The sequence below is a fragment of the Pleurodeles waltl genome, chromosome 1_1 (genome assembly GCF_031143425.1).
Source record: "Pleurodeles waltl isolate 20211129_DDA chromosome 1_1, aPleWal1.hap1.20221129, whole genome shotgun sequence".
NCBI classification, from domain to species: Eukaryota; Metazoa; Chordata; class Amphibia; order Caudata; family Salamandridae; genus Pleurodeles; species Pleurodeles waltl.
Window position 1 is genome coordinate 23455832 of NC_090436.1, and position 18569 is coordinate 23474400.

At 43.3% G+C, this 18569-nt stretch overlaps 1 protein-coding gene across 3 annotated transcripts in view; it reads left to right on the plus strand.

The window, feature by feature from the left end:
* The window catches only part of LOC138255868 (retinol dehydrogenase 14-like), a 267326-nt gene that overhangs the window by 176789 nt on the left and 71968 nt on the right, over nt 1–18569 (plus strand). For all 3 annotated transcript variants that reach the window (XM_069205850.1, XM_069205846.1, XM_069205855.1), the window contains one exon: nt 12228–12419. In XM_069205850.1, coding sequence (XP_069061951.1) covers nt 12228–12419 — 192 coding nt within the window. The remainder of the gene's footprint in view (nt 1–12227; nt 12420–18569) is intronic.

Genomic DNA, 18569 nt, shown 5'->3' on the forward strand with positions numbered 1-18569 from the left:
ACCACACTGTATCACCAAGGGGGATTACCCCACTATATACAGATAAAAGGATTACCACACTATATACCCATAGGAAGATTACCACACTGTATCGCTATAGGGGAATTACCATACTGTATCGACATAGGAGGATTACCACACTGTATCACTTTAGGGGGATTACCACACTATATCAACATAGGAGGATTACCATACTGTATCGACATAGGAGGATTACCACACTGTATTGCCATAGGGGATTACCACACTATATATACACATAGGAGGATTACCACACTATATACCCATAGGAGGATTACCACACTGTGTCACCATGGGGGATTACCACACTATATACATATAGGAGGATTACCACACTGTATCGACATAGGAGGATGACCACACTGTATCAAGATAGGAGGATTACCACACTATATCGACACAGGAGGATTACCACACTACATCAACATAGGAGGATTACCACACTATATTGTGTAGGATTGAACAAGCCTGGACCTTTGCAAAATTATATCAGTATGTAATGGGACCATAGAGGCCAAATGTCAGGAGGAGGATACCTGAGGCGTGTGAGTGTGGTAAATGTTTAAAAGAATACTAAATGTTGATTGATTGAGTGTCAAAAAAGAACAGATATCACTTCATGAGGTTTGCATGATATTAACCACCAAAAATTACCTGAATGTCTGATGTGTGGTGGAAGCAGCCTGGCACTTGTGGACAGAGCATGAGGTGACCACTTTTTCTGGGGATTTAATGAGATATTTAACTGAGTATTTAGAAGTGTAAGCAGGTAAGTACATCTGTGGCGCTGAGAATGGTCCTGGAAAGTGCAGAAATGGTAGATAGGGTGAAAGCTCTTCAGCACAGAGTGGATTAATGAAAACAAATGCTGTCCTCAAACAGGACCCGGTACTCTTGTCTTCGACTCTGTGTAGGTATGTAGGGTGATACTTCGTGTCGACGGAGCATGAGAGGACAAGTAAGAATAGTATTGCGGATCCCTTGGAATCATGACGTTTCGGTGTTCTCCCATGTTACAAACAATGGGGCTTCTTCTTTACTGTGCCCTGGGCGGAATCAGTCCATATAACAGTCCTTCAAGGTACCTTTGGGAAGACCATGTATTGCTTTACTCATGTGATGCACAAATAACATTACCCAGAGCAAACACAGCAGACAACACAAGACTAGTTAAAGTGCCCCCTTGACTACTATAGCCGGGACTCAGCTGGTCAATGACACGAAAGGAGTAGGAAGTCAGGAGGAGGGGGGTGATATAAACCTTATAATGTGAAGCAAAGTAGAACCTTCTGATATGACAGGCGGCTACTGAGGCCTGCTCCTCGAGACCTATCGCATGTAGCCTTGGTACTATAAGTGTTATTATGCATCCATGACAGCAGGCCCTCAGCAGCATCTACAACAGTATCTCCAAGCCTTGGGTTCATTTTCAAATGGGTTTGGGTGATGTGACAAGAAATCATGACACTGCATGGAAGGAACGTGGATTCTGTGCTCCCAATCCAAGGTTTAGGTTGGTAGATGTCTTAGAGAGTCATGAAATCTGCACTGACAATTGTATGATCCACAGAACACATGTATGATATCTAGCAAAGCCATGATACACCTATCTGAGGCTACTACATTGAAGGGTATTTTAACTAAGATTTTATGACATGTTTGCATCACAAAAGTGACAAAAATCTATTTTCACCTATTTACTTTCCAGCACAAAACTTGTTTTCTTCTGGAAGGTACCCTAAAAGTAACGCAAATGCACAATACAGCACGCATGCTAAGTCAGAAAAGAAAGGAGAAATGAAGACACTTCTCCTTTTAACTTTTGGAGCAAAACCCTGTCTACTATTGTTTGAAGATAGGGTTTTGTGTCAAAAGGCATGGGTGGTTGCATCGGAAAGCCCATACCTCACCCAGGTAAAGCCCCCTTGGCACAAAATAACGCAAAGCAGTGCTTCGTGCTGCCTTGAGTTACTTTTAGGGGACTTTCCAGGGCAAAACAAGTTTTGCCCTGGAAAGTAAATTAGCAAAAAGACATTTTGTGCTGGTTAGCGTCACTTTTATGACGCTAACCCAGCACAAAATGGTTGTAAATACCCCTTGAGTATTTTGTACTGCAACGGTACCCTTCTAGTACAAAACCTATACTAAACTCACACACCCTTTCACTATCGCTCAAAGGTGTGTGTGTGTATGTGGGGTGCGTGGCAGCAGATTTCTGGGCCGGCCTCTAGGGAGAGGGGAGGAGAGAACCATACTTTTGTAAATATGGTGCACTCTTTCACTTTTTTGGCTGCTGCCCTGTGAGAGAATCCAGTAAGTCTGGGCCTGAGTACCATTAACAACATGTCTGGCCTTGACAAGCTGGTGTATTTCTTATTTGTTTAGTGCAAGGATATGATATAAATATAAAAAGGAGTAAACATAATAAATCATGTCACCATCTAAATATGGCAGCCTTATGCTTGCAATACAATGTTTTATATTGAATAGATACTATAACCATTGTGTTTGTAATTTTCTTAGAACAGTGCAAGTAGTTCCTAGCTGGCAGGTGGAATTAGAATAAGTAAAGTAAGCCATTTTTTGTTTTAATGCGCGTCACAGGAAAATATGATTGTTGAGCACAAAGAAAATATACTATTCGCTTTGAATAATTGCTGAAACCTGAATAAATAATTTGAATATACTGGGATGACTAAAGCATTTTTTTAAGAATTAGCAATGGGAAGAAAAAAACACTGGCAAAAAAGTATCATCTCACCAGCCCTGGCGCTCGTGTGCACTTCTTTTTAGACGGAAGTTCACTTGTGAGCAAGAAGAAAACCATCAGACACATGGGAGAAAGCCAATGGCTGAAGTGGGCTGGACCACTGCCCCATGCTCTAAACTGGGGCGGCCGGAAGCAAAATGTGAATGACAGCTAAACAGGCCAATGGTGGAATAGGGCTGACCTATACCCTTTTATATATCTATAGATCTTGGACCTTTTATTAATGATTTTTTTAGTGCCTGGAGAAAACTACAAAGCTAAAACCGCCTCTTTGCCAGACCGCACAAATCAATATAAATCATAGCGGATATAGTCATGCTAGGTTTTTCACACTAAAGCTATTATAAAGTATGGACCTTTCTTTCAAAAATATTACAAGTTCTCTCAGGGATGGCAATTAAAAAAACATTTGGCTGTTGAGGATGTTTTAATTTCACACCTTTTCAGAAATGTTTGGGAATTTCCCAGAACCGCTGGGAACATCTAATTTATATTCTAATTTGGGAATGAGAAAATACATTAAAAACAAACCAGAGGAGGCCACTCCTTTGGCCAATGTACCTGTTTGGCCCTTAGTCCACCTTTTCCACTGTACCCCCACTGTGTGCGCCTCCATCCCACCTCCCAACATGTGTGTCTCCATCCCACCTCCCACCCACATGCGTCTCCATGCCACCTCCCATCACAACTCATCTCCATGCCACGTACCACCACCTGCGTCTTCCTGCCACTCACACCACGTATCTTTGTGCCACCTCCCACCATATGTGTCTCAATGCCATCTCCCACCTCCCACCTCATGCGTCTCCATGCCAACTCCCATCACAACTCGTCTCCATGCCACATACCACCACATGCGTCTTCGTGCCACTCCCACCACATGTGTCTCTGTGCCACCTCCCACCATATGTCCCCATGCCATCTCCCACTTCCCACCACATGTGTCTCCATGCCACCTCCCACCACACGCGTCTCCATGCCACCTCCCATCACAACCTGTCTCCATGCCACCTACCACCACATGTATCTTCCTGCCACTCCCACCACATGTCTCTGTGCCACCTCCCACCAGATGTGTTTCCATGCCATCTCCCACTTCCCACCACATGCGTCTCCATAACATCTCCCACCACATGCGTCTCCACGCCACCTCCCACCACGTGCATCTCCATGCCACCTCCCACCACATGTGTCTCTGTGCCACCTCCCATCCCATGCGTCTCCGTGCCACTACTCACCACATGCACCTCTGTGCCACCGCCCACCACTTGTCTCTGTGCCACCTCCTACCACATGCATCTCTGTGCCACCTCCCACCACATGCATCTCCGTACCAACTCCCACCACATGCGTCTCGATGCCACCTCCTACCACATGAATCTCCATGCCACCTCCCATCACATGCGTCTCCGTGCCACCTCCCACCACATGCATCTTTTCTCCACCTCCCATCACATGCATCTCTGTGCCACATCCCACCACATATGTCTCCGTGCCACCTCCCACTCCATGTCTCTGTGCCATGTGCATCTCCATGCTACCTCCCACTACATGCGTCTGCATGCCTCCTACCACCACATGAGTCTGCATGCCACTTTCCATGTCCTCCTCTGCCACCTCACAGGTAGGTAGGTCACAGAGTCACTACGATTCTGACCAGATGAAGAGGCTGAAGTTCACACAAAACTACAACTGTTATCTGTTGTCAAACATAAAATGACCCCGCGAGTCAGGCCGGCCTTAGACCACACGGTCGAAAGTTCATGGGGCTCAAAAGTTATTGTTTCACAGATTAAAGACACAGAACAAAGCATGAGGCCATTTCTAGAAAGTGCAATGAACACATTTTGTGAAGCTTGCACTATTTTTCTTTTTTTTTTTTTTTTTTACAAGCATGCTTTTAGATAAAGAAGTGGGTTGCCGTCAAGGCCAGAATGGCAGTGTGGGGAGCAACTTTGGTTACTTGATGGCCGGTGTTGTGACCGGGCAGCAGTTTTAACAGCACTGAAGAGCCCCTAGCTTTCAGGCAATGTCATACATGCAAAGATAACTCTGGTGATTAATGTGCCTGCTGTAGAGGGAGCAGAGTTCTGTCTAGTGGCAGTTTTGACTCATCTAAGGTAGCGCAGAGGGTTAATATACCTGCTGCAAAGAACGTGCAATGTGCAGATCACAGAACAGTATTGTGTGTGCATATCTGCGTGGGGTACTGCTTTTGTCACAGAGATCTTTTGTTACTGTGCAGTTCATAAATTACAATCATGATCTAGCACAGTGAGCTATCTGTAACGGGGTACCTTCACAGACCAAGATCTCACACGGTGAAGAGGTAAAATGACTATTTTTATTGGGTAGACTCTTCTGTGACAGTTCCTCACAAAGAAGCCTGGGCCAGCTGACACTGGATGGACCCTAAGCCACCAGGGGCTGCCAAGCCTTCTAGATTCCATCCAGTCTGATTGGTTAAGATACAACCCATCTCCTTTCGTCAATGAATTCACATTATTTATCAGAGCTATTATTCTCAAATAAAATGTGCATTAATACCCATACTGGTTTTGAGCAAATAACTATTCCTTTACATGAATAAATTACTCATACATATATTTTACATTTGTACATATCATTATCTTTTGTGTCACAATCTTTTCTATTTTGTTCACACTTATCGTTCCACCTAGATCTAACCTGTTTCTTCACACCTTCCTTCGCCTGTCTTTTCATGTTCATCATCCATGTTTAATTTAAATTACAAATAGCCTGTCTACCTTTCATTTTTCAGAAACATCACCCTCCACTTTCTGTGTTACCCTATAATCCCATAATAATTATTTTCCCATTAACTATTGCAAGTTGTAGAACTTCTTTTAGTACTCTAGTCCATCTACATATGGCACATGAAGGTCATCCAGATATAACTAGTATGAAAAGAGGACATAAGCTTGAATCAGCAGATGGTGACACTGGGATTCAAGTTCCTGGCGCCCAGCACACCACCTTTTGTTAACAGTCAGTGTTCAGCTCACTGACCCACCTTGTTCGCCACCTAATAAGCATTTCTTAGGGAGGACTTTTGGAGTATAGGATGACCTTTGGTAATTTTTCCCCGGGATAGTCCACTTGGTCATTTCATACAGGCATCCTTCCGGTGGAAATTTCTCCTAGTGAGTCCAGTTTATAGGGAGAATTGAAGCAAAAGGGCTTCACATTCAGTTCACAGGTAGAGGCATTTCAAATCCTGGCCTGGAGAAGACCTCTGATGGGTGGTCCGTTCTTTTCTAGGTTTCCTGGGGCTTATTTACAAGCTCCTGTGCTCCACCAGAGCATCACTTTTTTGATACTTTTGTGCCACAGGGCCATATCTACAAGGCCACGTAAAGCCACCCTGCGTGGCTTTTCATGGCCTTGTAGATACGGGGTGAAGCAACGAAGCGCAAGTCATTGTGTTGTCTCACACTGCGATAGGGAGGCGTGCCATGGGCATTATGGTGGATGTTCCCACTGAACACCATAGCATTTGACACATTCCCCAATTTACAAGATTTTGTAAACCTGGGAATGTGTCAAAAGCCTACACCTCTCCAGGGGAGGCAAAAGACAGCCGCAACAAGGAGAAATAACTTTATTTCTTCTTGTGTGTTCCTCTAGAATGAGGAAAACATTTTGTTTTTGTTTTTGTGCAGGAAGGTGTCCCTTCCAAGCAGTCACCCTTGCATCATAGTGCAAGGGTGCCTGGGTTGGTACATGGCAGCGCATGGCAGCCCACTGTGCGCCAACGCAGGGGGAAACAACAGGAATGCTCCTTAACTCATAGACATGGCACATTCCTGCCCTTTTCTTTTGACCAAGGGCAGCGCCGCTGCAGGAACCTTCGTGGCGCTGTCCTGCGCCAAAACCTTGTAAGTGAGGTCCCCTATCCTTTGGGAGTAATTGAGGATTTGCAGAGCTGAAGAACCAATTTAAGTTGGATAAACTCTCTAAATATTTTCCCCAGTCAGTTAAGCTTTGAGGTACAGCCTCTCCAACAAACATGCCTCACATGGAGGTCTTTACTTTAGATAAGAGTAAGACACAGAATTGATGAAGAATTTAGTAGTCACACCGTGATATGATTGTTGAGCCCCTCAGTGCTTAGCAGACCAACAATAAGCATGCGCGGGAGTGAAACTCATAAAATTGCCTTTGTGGATACTAAGGGCCGCATGAACAAAGCATTTTTCTAGTTGCTCTAGAAAAATGCTTTTTGGGCTGCACAAAACCCACCCAACCAAAGTCATTTTTTATTTTTTTTTACGCTAGCCCACCATTTGCACCGGTTTGCGCCATTCCATAAATATGGCGCCCTGCTGGTGCTCAGGAATGGCACTAAACATTTTGGTGCAGAACTGCGTTAGTGCACTTTTGCACCAAAAAGTATAAATATGTCCCTAAATAGCTTATATAAAGGTATAAAGCATTTTATGTGGATTAAATCAGTAAATAAGAAAATAGAGAAAAGAGAAGGGGGAGAAGAGAAAAGGAAAGCTTTACAAAAGGAATAATTATTACAAATGTAGATAAAAAAAATCAGTTAAACTGAGATAACTTAATAATCTGATATATAAATTGATGGAGCCTTATGGGGGATCGAATACCCTGTGTTCAGGAGAAGATTCTTAAGCATCATTAGACAAAAAGGAGATTAGAGACGTCCACAACAATCTCCTCTTTATCATATATTGAACAGAAGATGAAGAAGCACTCTCAAGTCTGAGGTTATGGTGCAGTGATGTCCATCATCTCGTGAAAGTAATCTACATGGTGTCTTTCCAATTTGAAGTTTTTTGCAAAACAGTAGCAATAAGAAGGGCCACACATTTTCCATTCATGGGATCAACCTTCCAAGTACAAAAAGATCCTCCTAGAAAAATTGAAACTATATGAAATGGTAATTGAACAGAGCAAATATCAACACTCTTATCCCAAACCTAGAAACAAACAAGGGAAACACTTTGACATTCAAAAAACATATGTAAAACATCTCTATTAACTGCATGGGGCAGAACATGTTATCCGTAGAGATTTCCATTTTATAAAAAGAGCCAGGGGTTGAATATAATCTATTATAAAATAAAATAGTGTTAGGATGGTTCTATCTGAATAGGAAGTAGAGTGGGTTTTAGACCACATGTTATTCCATAAGAATATCTGAAAGGATTGATGTAAATCCTTTTCCCGCTGTAAATCCACTTTTGTTTTTTTATATGCTTTCTGCTAAATACCAAAATCAAAGCCAGTAAATGAAGGATCAGTCATGTGTGATAACTGTAAAGATGCAAAAGGTAAAACTTGTGTAATAGAGTGAATCAATCAATATCAATAATAGACTTTATTCAATTTTTGATAAAATCATGAAAGTGTGCATCTCCTAAAAACAACAACGTGTCACAATAAAGATGCATCAGTTAAAAATACATCAAATAATACCAAAACTCAGCATTAAGATAAGACTACAAATTGTCATAGACGTCCTAATGTAATTCCAATACTTGATGGCTTGCAGATGAGACACCAGAAAGAAAACGGGAAACAAAAAGACCTAATTTAGGTGTAGCTAGCAGCTATAAGAAGAGGTACGTGGGTCTAATTTGTCTGAAATCTTTGGAAATCAAAAGAGGCCTGTATTACTTGGTCGGAGATTGGAAAACGTTGGACAGAGAACTAATATATGCATGGTGCCACAAATTGAGATGTTATCGCACTTACAAATAGGCAAGTTAGAATGTTTATACCAAGCCCCCTTTGGAAACAAGAGTTAGTGGAAAATGTCCAACCTTAAAAATTACAGGCTGCAACATTGCCTACTTGGCATGTTCACGAGGAGGTAGGGCTCCATCCCACTGGCAGATTTAACCAGGACATACTTGCACACTGTCTGCTTTGTTAAGGCAGACTTCTTCCATTCGATTGCCACCAGTGCTTAAATTGTAAATAAAAACGTTCCTCTTACACACGCTTCTGGCGCATCTAAATGTGCGAGCAAATCCTGAAGTCATCTCGGGCCTCTTCAATCCATTTACAGCCACTCCCTGCCCCTTCAGCTCACTCTTGTAGCTTTCTACTTTCTCCCTTTGTGACACTTTTTCATTTTTCTCTACCTCTGTCTTTCCCATATGTGTCTTTTGCTCGCAGCAACTGCTTGAGGCAGAAGAGTAAGCGCCGGCCCTCAAACATAAGTGCTGGTGCTCGGCACCGGAAACAACAAGCACAAATTAAGCACCGATTGCCACCCACTGGGAGAAAGCCTGTTTGACCCATGCAAGATCACTTTTTACAATGTCCCTGGGGTTGGTAAAAAGTCCTGGTCTTCCTAGTTCATAAAGATATTTCGTGACATATTGTAGACATAGGATTGTGGCTGCTTTATCTAAAAACAAACAATCCTGGAGTGTGAGCCTATTAACATGTAAATCCTCCTTACACCACACAGAACCCCATAATCAAAGAAGACAAACACGAGTAAAATCTGTAATAAAGGACATGCCCGATTCTTCATGTATACCTTCAGTGGAGGTTCCCTGGCCAATGGCAACAGGATAAACTGGTCAAATATATACTTTAAAGAAGATGGCATATTAAAAATGTGTTGAAATGTATGGAAAATCATGAATTGATTATTTATTATATGTAATCCACACACTTGATAACTTTCTGAACCCACTTTTGCCAGAAAGTAACTCTATTATTAATGTTGATGTGCATTACAGGGGAGAATCAAAAGATGTATAATGAGAATGTAGGTTTAAAGGGTTTAGCAAGGAGTATAGAGTGTTTTATAATTGGTGAGGAACTAAAATGGAATTTATGCATAAAATATACTACATCTTTGAAAGAAAAAGGACATCTAGAATCAAGTTCTTTGTGCTTCAAACTGTGGGAATGATGACACTGCCTGGGAAAAGCGTGGTCCACATTTTAAGACAAAAGCTGAGTGGTAACAAATGAAGTCAGTGAAGGTAAATCCACCTGTACCTTCCAATATTTTAAGTTTGTATAAGGAGGTGCATGGTGTTTTAGCATTCCACAGACATTTCTTTAGAACGGTATCACAAAATGTAAAACAAATGTGAGGAAGTAGGTGGCATTGATAAGTGATAGTTGACATTTGGGAGCATCATCATCCTAATAGTGCCTAATCCTCCCCACCAAGAAAGAAATAAAGGTGACCATCGTGTGTAAAGGGAATGGAGATGCTGTTAGATGTCTTCGATGATAATAGCAATAATTTCCCTAAATAAAGATGAGTATTTTACACCTTGACATTTGACAAGTGTGGAGTTCCATGAGAAGCCAGAATTTGAAAACATGTGTTTAAAACAATATTTATTTCATAGCATGACATCTTTTTGTCAACATTGAATTTCAGGCCTGATTCCCAATATTATACCTGCAATAAATGAAAAACATTGGGCGAGTGGATTCCAGATTAGAGTGAAATACTAGAGGATCACCCGCATATGCTGTAAACGTAACCTGGAAATCCCCATGCATAGAGTCCCTATAACTAGTTGATCTATGAATTTGATCCAGAAAAGGCTTTAGGGCTAGGATAAATAAAAGTGGGGGAGGCGGAGAAGGGCAGCCCTGTCTAGTACCCCTTTGTAAATCAAAGTATTCAGATTAGAGACCAATAACTGACACAGACGCTCTAGGTGCAGAATGAAACTGGTTCATATATCTCAAAATATCAATGGACAAATCCATGCCAGTAGAAGACTTTCATTAAAAAAATCTAATTTACTCTATCAAAGGCTTTTTCAGTATCTAGTGTAATTGCAGCAATTGGTAGCATACTACAAGATGCAGCATGTATCACACTGAGGAAGGTTCTGAAATTATCTGTGCTGTATCTGCCTTTGACAAAACCTAACTGTTCAAAGCCTATTAAATCAGGAATAAATGTTTTAATTCTACAGGCTATAAGTTTAGAAAACAATCTTTGTTGACAAGGGAAATTGGTCTATAGCTTTAACAAGCAGATAAATCCCAGTCTTTTAAAATGATCAAACACAATATAGCTTCAGAAAATGTCCCATAATTACCAGATATTGAGGAACAAAAGGAGAACAAGTAAAAGAGTTTTGGTACTAAATGTTTTGAAAAACACAAATCCTATCAAAGGTTATAAAGGCTACAAGATGAGAGCAAAATTCTCAAGATAACAAACAGATTGCATGCGCTGCATGACTAATCTATCATATCAATGTGAGGCAGATTCACTGAAACAACAAAAAAGGAAGTTTATTGATAGGACCCAATTAAGCAAAAGCAGCCTTCCTGGAACATGCTTCTCCTGATGTGTTCGCCGGCCACGCTCACTCTTGCGTCGCACACACAATGGAGAGATGGTGGAAATCCTCATATGTATCGGGAGCTTCAGGATCCGGGGTATCCGGAGTTTCAGGGTCCAGTAGCCATTATAAAGACGCTCGAGCCAACCCTCCTAATTGCATCCTTAAATAAGCATTTTTGCATATGTAATCACACACAATTGTGCTTCAAAACCTGTTTTACCTTTATTTCTAAAAAGCAAAAAATATTTTTCCCCATGGAAAAACCCTGTCTCTAAACCCTCTCTTCTCAGAGAGGTTTCTGTGCACTCCTACCCTAGGGATGGCCTCTGCAGAAATAAATATCCTACTTTGTCAAGATTGGGACTATGCCATGGAAAGGCTTGCAAATGGCACCATAATCTCATCAGTTTGTGTGCAATCCCACCCTGGAGCATTCTTGGCCCTCTACCGTTGCACCTTGAAGAAGATTTACCCTTGTGCACAAGTACGTTTAGGCACTTTTTTCACAGTTGTCAGTTTATTTTAGAGAATCATAAGTGTAGTAGAACTAGTCATTTGTTCATCAGAGCTGAATTTACTAGAGGCAAAGCATTTTATCATCATCATCGTCTTCATAAAAGGATCAAGGAGTTTTAATTTAAATCCCCCCACCGCTTCATAGGTTACCTGTTTAGGAAAAGCATGGGATATACGACTGCTATTCTGCACATCCATTTTACCCACTCCAGAATGGTTCATCAGCATTCCGTGGATAATGCTTGGCTTCTCCTGCCTTGAGCAACATGACAAGCAAATTCCTACTGTAGATGAGAAGAATCAACTTGGGTGTACAGCACGCTTGTTATTTTGATCTTGCGTTGTTTGTAAACAAGTACATTTATTTGCTATTTTTTGCCTAAAGCCATGGTCCTCTAGGAAAGTCTACTCCATATAACATGGCTCACTTCTCATGTGGACCCTCAGACCATCTCATAATTGTCTTTTGTGGGTTCCCCCATACTTCTGTCTCTCTTACAGGCTTCATCAGGTATTTATGAACTCTGTGGCCTGCTCCTCTTTGTGGTGTCCTTGTGTGTAACCACCTGTCCATCTCCATCTCACAGGCTTGATGAAGCAGTCCACGGAAGGCCGAATTGTGATCGTCTCCTCGCTCACTCATCGACATGGGAAGGTGGACCTCAGGCACTTGAAGGGAGAGGGAATGCAGAAGTTCAGCAAGGATAGAGCATACAACAACACCAAGCTCATGAATGTCCTCTTCAGCAACGAGCTGGCAAGAAGGCTGCAAGGCACAGGTTGGTGAGAAGAAGTGTGGCACACCACTGGAGTGTTTTCACTGAACTATGTCAAACACGCCCTGAGCTTTTCCCAAATTTTATCTGAAAAATAAGGTAAACCACAGAATTTGAGACATTTTATTAAAATATATTGATTGTTAAGCCTCAGAAGGTAGAGAAGGTTCAGAAGACTGGCTTGTGAAATTAACTAAACTTTGAAGTCTGTTACTGTGGCAGAGAGTAATAGCCTGAGTACCAGCCAACACTTCTATGAGTCCATCAGAAATCTTTCTTTAGGCTGGAAAGACTGTTTGGCCAGCACACAAATATGGGGGCCACAAAAGAACTAGTGCCTTTGTGAAACATTGTTCCCCCGGGAAAAATAACTATCATAGAAAAACTTGTGCCCTTTGAGATGCCTTCCCAGCATTTGCCAAGGCCAGTATATACAATCGCCTACAAGCTTCTGCTATTATAAATTATTATATAAGGGAGCTCTGACAAAATATCCCAATTTGCTGTGGTCAGTAATGTCGAGGTGTTCACTACTTGTTCTATGGTGCTTCTAACAAAGTCCAACTTTACAAAGCATGTTATTATTTATGTTTTATTTTTGATTTAAATGTACAATGTTATTTATCAGCACATTTAATATTACCTTTACCAGTAACTTGGGGCCTGTTATACAGTTCGGCAGACTGGTTCCTCCGTCATAAGCAGTGCGGATATTTCCAGCCGGCGCATCACAAGTGTTGTTGGATATAATGCACTTGTAATATGGCGGAGGGGTTATCTATGAACAATGGGTGGTTTTACACTGAGTGTTACTTATTCAGCCTTAAAGCTACAAGGACCCAATGTCACAATATGATAAAATCAAAGCCTTCTTGATTCTTCGTGTGATATGGTTTCATATGAGTTAATGTCCTAATTTTTTTATTCAATAAATTATGCAAGACCTCAAGCTATTAAGTGCAGATGATCTGCATAATTTGCCCACATCAGACCTAAAAAATAATCTAAAAAGATTTTGCAGAACAGTTGTTTCTGTTTTCTATGACCGTACTATCGTTAGGTGCGCTTCCAGATTTCTGATAGGCCACACGGATTAATATCTTACACAAAAAAACAAACACAAGTGACCCAGACAATTAAATTATTGTTATATGGATATCAAATATCTTCAGTAAACTGGTGTTGATGTGGACTACAGATTGGATTAGTCATAATAATATCCCCTCAGTACAGCAGGATGGATTTAGGGAAATCTACTCGACTACTGACTATGGTTTTTCATTACGGAGAGTTGACCAGGGATCAACATAGTAGGTAGGTCCAAAGGAGGAGAAGAGAATGAGGTCCAAAACCATACACAGGTCCACTTTACTTTTCCTACTCTTTTGGAAACAGCAAGATGCACCTTAAAGAATTAAAGTGACGTGCCTTATGTTGGCTCTGAAATAGACAAAGGAATTGACTGCGCTGCAGAGAACTGGGGGTCAGATATGCAAAGCTATTTTACATTCACAAATGGCCTGATTCCTGGAAGTGTTTGCAGAATCGGGCCGCTTGCGAACACAAAAAGGCATTTTTAAATGTACAAAGGCCAAATTTTGATTCTGTAAGCTGTTACCGAATCACAATTAGGGTTTGCAATTCGTTATGAAGAAGGAGCATGTTTAGGGCGTCCCTTCCTAATAACGAATTGCAGTGCTATGTATGAATGTTTTGTGACCAAAATGTGGTTGTAAAATATTTGGCATTTACCACCAACTTCAAGTTGGTGGTAACCCATTCACAAATGTGAATATGAATGTTTGTAAATACATTGTTTAACCCCTTCCCCGCCACGGACGTAATGGTTACGTCCGGTGGCTCGGCGCTGAGGCACCACGGACGTAACCATTATGGCCCTCATTCCGAGCTTGATGGGCGGCGGGAGCCGCCCGCCAAGCGGGAGCCGCCAGAATACCGTTCCGCGGTCGAAAGACCGCGGCGATCATTCTGGGTTTCCCACTGGGCTGGCGGGCGACCGCCTTAAGGCCGCCCACCAGCCCAGCAGGAAACACCCTTCCACAAGGAGGCCGGCTCGGAATCGAGCCGGCGGAGTGGAAGGGGTGCGACGGGTGCTGTTGCATAGCATAGCAGACACTGAAATTCTTTGTGGGGCCCTCTTACGGGGGCCCCTGCAGTGCCCATGCCATTGGCATGGGCACTGCAGGGGCCCCCAGGGGCCCCACGACACCCCATACCGCCATCCTGTTCCTGGCGGGAGAACCGCCAGAAACAGGATGGCGGTATGGGGTGTCAGAATCCCCATGGCGGCGCAGCGAGCTGTGCCGCCATGGAGGATTCTTTTGGGCAGCGGAAAACCGGCGGGAGACCGCCGGTTTTCCTCTTCTGACCGCGGCCAAACCGCCGCGGTCAGAATGCCCTGCGCGGCAGCGCCAGCCTGTTGGCGGTGCTCCCGCCAACCCTGGTCCATGACCGCCGGGGTCAGAATGACCCCCTATGTCTTGATAGAGGCCCTCAGGGGAAGCGCTAGTGAGCCCCTGAGGGCCACCCCCCAGGGCACGACTGGAAGGGGAATTGCTTCCCCTTACACGCCGGCCCCCACAGTGACGTCTGATGACGTCAGCGCACTATTGCGCACTATTCCGCACTGATCTCATCAGAGGTCGCTTCCCAGCGCACTGGAAGCATGCTTCCAGTGCAATCCGAGGAGAAACAGATTTGTTTCTCCTCTGTACAGGGGCAGGGGAGGTAAGAGAGGCATGAAAAGGGAAGGAAAGGCTTTTCCTTCCCTTTTCATTTCTCTCTGAGCATTTCTGCAGCATGATCGCATAGCTACCATGGTGCAGGAATGCCCATAGACACCTTTTGTTTTTGTTATTGGCATAAAAGGGGAGTGACCCCCTTGGGCAAGAGTCACTCCCCTGGGGGTCATTTTTTATAAAGCCATTTCTACGCCCCCCCCCCCCCCCGGAGGCAGATCGGCCTGTATTAATTGGGCCGATCTGCCCCCGGGGGGGGCAGAAGCCTCTAGACACCAGGGATTTTTTTGTTTTTTGTTTACATTGATAAGGGGAGCGACCCCTTAGGCAGGGGTCACTCCCCAGGGGGCAATTTTTTATCAGGCCTTTTCTGCCCCCCACCCCCCCCGGGGACAGATTGGCCTATATTAATTAGGGCGATCAATGGGGACAGAAAACACCAGGCACCAGGGATTTATTGTTCTTTTTTACAGATGGGGAGCGACCCCTTAGGCACGGGTCGATCCCCTGGAGGGCAATTTTTTTTTAGGACAGATCAGCCTATTTTTCTTAAGCCAATCTTCCCCCAAGGGGGGCAGAAACCACTAGACACCAGGGATTTTTTTGCGTCGATTTCACGCAAGGGGAGCGACCCCTTAGACAAGGGTCGCTCCCCTGGGGGCAAATTTATTTTAGGCCATTTCTGCCCCCCTTGGGGCAGATCGGCCTATTTTTGTAAGGCCCATCTGCCCCCAAGGGGGACAGAAAGGCCACCAGAGACCACAGAAGATTGACTATACCCTCACGCGAAATACATGGGAACAAACTTGTTTTGCCCACTGGTGGGCAGATGAGGCAATTACCCCTGATCCACTCCCTGGGGGGGGGGGGGGGGGGGGGGTAGAAAGCCTGCTAGATGCCAGGGAATAAAAAAAAAAATAGTGGGGTGGTGGCTACCAACCAGTATGGGCATGGTTATGCCCCCACACCAACGGAAGGGGGTAACAGTCTTTCAGCTCTTCCCTGCACACTAAAACATCTTATCCCACGGCAAGCACAAGGACATTTGATTATTTGGGGTTTTGGTTTTACATTTGGGCCATGAGAGCTTGGCTAACTCTCAAAATCGTCCCACTTGGAATGGTGAGGGCTGCACTTTTTGGACTTTGGGATGCTTCCATGTAGAAAAATCTACAAGACCTAGACACATCTGAAAACTAAACATCTGGGTGAGTCCAGGGTGGTGTGTTTCACATGCACCCGCACCATTTTCTTACCTACAATGCCCTGCAAACCTCTAACTTTGCTGGAAATCACACATTTTTCCCACATTTTTGTGATGGAACCTTCTGGAATCTACAGGAATCCACAAAATTACTACCACCCAGCACTGTCGCTTCTATACCAATAAACATTCTGCCCCACTTGTCAGTCTAAAAACGTTTTTTTCCAAATTGCCCTTTTGGACCCGCTTTGGTTTCTCCTCATTTTCGACCTGTTTTTGGCTCTTCCCTGTCACAGGCACTCGGCCCACCAACACAAATGAGGTATCATTTTTATCGGGAGACTGAGGGGAACATTGGGTGGTAGGACATTTGTGCCAGTGCAGTGATCCCACACAGAAATGTGGGAAAACTGTGATTTTTTTTAGCTAAATTTGAGGTGTGCTGAGGATTCTGGGTAAGAAAACATTGGGGTATTCACGCAAGTCACACCTCCTTGGACTCCCTCGTGTGTCTAGTTTTCAGAAATGTCTGGGCTTGGTAGGTTTCCCTAGATGGCTGAGCCCACGACCAAAAACACAGGTGCCCCCCTACAAAAACAGGTAGTTTTGTATTTGATAATTTTGATGTGTCCACCTAGTGTTTTGGGGGCATTTCCTGTCATGGGCACTAGACCTATGCACAGAAGTGAGGTACCATTTTTATTGGGAGACTTGGGGGAATGCTGAGTGTAAAGAAATTTGTGGCTCCTCTTAGATTCCAGAACTTTCTGTTACCGAACGTTGAGGTAAAAGTGTTTTTTTGCCAAATTTTGAGGTTTGCAAGGGATTCTGGATAACAGAACCTGGTGAGAGCCCCACAAGTCATCCCGTTCTCAATTCCCCTAGGTGTCTAGTTTTAAAAAATTTGAAGGTTTGCTAGGTTTCCCTAGGTGCCGGCTGAGCTAAAGGCCAAAATCCACAGCTAGGCACTTTCCAAAAAACACGTCAGATTTTGAATGTAAATATGGTATGTGTCCACGTTGCGTTTCCTGTCGCGGGCATTAGGCCTACCCACGCAAGTGAGGTACAATTTTTATCGGGAGTCATGGGGGAATACAGAATAGAAGAACAAGTGTTATTGCCCCTTATTCTTCTCTACATTTTTACTCTCCAAATGTATTTGAGAAATGCCCTGTAATTCACATGCTAGTATGGGCACCCCGGAATTCAGAGATGTGCAAATAACCACTGCTTCTCAACACCTTAACCTATGTCCGTTTTGGAAATACAAAGGTTTCCTTGATACCTATTTTTCACTCTTTATATTTCACCAAATGAATTGCTGTATACCCGGTATACAATGAAAACCCACTGCAAGGTGCAGCTCCTTCATTGGCTCTGGGTACCTAGAGTTCTTTATGAACCTACAAGCCCTATATATCCCCGAACCAGAAGAGTCCAGCACATGTAACAGTACTTTGCTTTTGAAAATCAGACATTGCAGGAAAAAGTTCACAGTAAAACATGGAGATAAATGGCTGGTTTTTTCACCTCAATTTCAATATTTTTTATTTCAGCTGTTATTTTCTGTAGGAAAACCTTGTAATATCTACACAAATGACCCCTTGCTTAATTCAGAATTTCGTCTACCTTTTAGAAACGTTTAGTTCTCTGGGACCAGCACTGGTTCCACACCCATTTTTGTCACTAACTGGAAGGAGGCTAAAAGTACAAAAAATAGTAAAAATTGGGTAAGTCCCAGTAAAATGCCAAAATTGTGTTGAAAAATGTTCCTCAAAGCTGGAAAGATGGTGATTTTAGCACCGCAAACCCTTTGTTAATGCCATTTTCAGGGAAAAAACAACAAGCCTTCTTCTGCAGCTCTTTTTTCCCATTTAAGAAAAAACAACAAACTTTTTGCTGGATTTTCACTAATTTCTTGGTCTCCCCAGGGGAACCCCCAAGCTCTGGGTACCTCTAGAATTTCTGTTGGGAAAAAAAGGACGCAAATTTGGTGTGGGTCGCTTATGTGGACAAAAAGTTATGAGGGCCTAAGCGCGAACTGCCCAAATAGCCAAAGAAACGGCCTGGAAGCGAAGGGGTTAAGAGCACCTACTCTTACAAAAATTAAAAGAAAACTTTTTAAAAAAAATGCATCCCGGACCCCTGGGCCCACAAGCACCCTTCAACGACACCATCGCGAACTCGCCA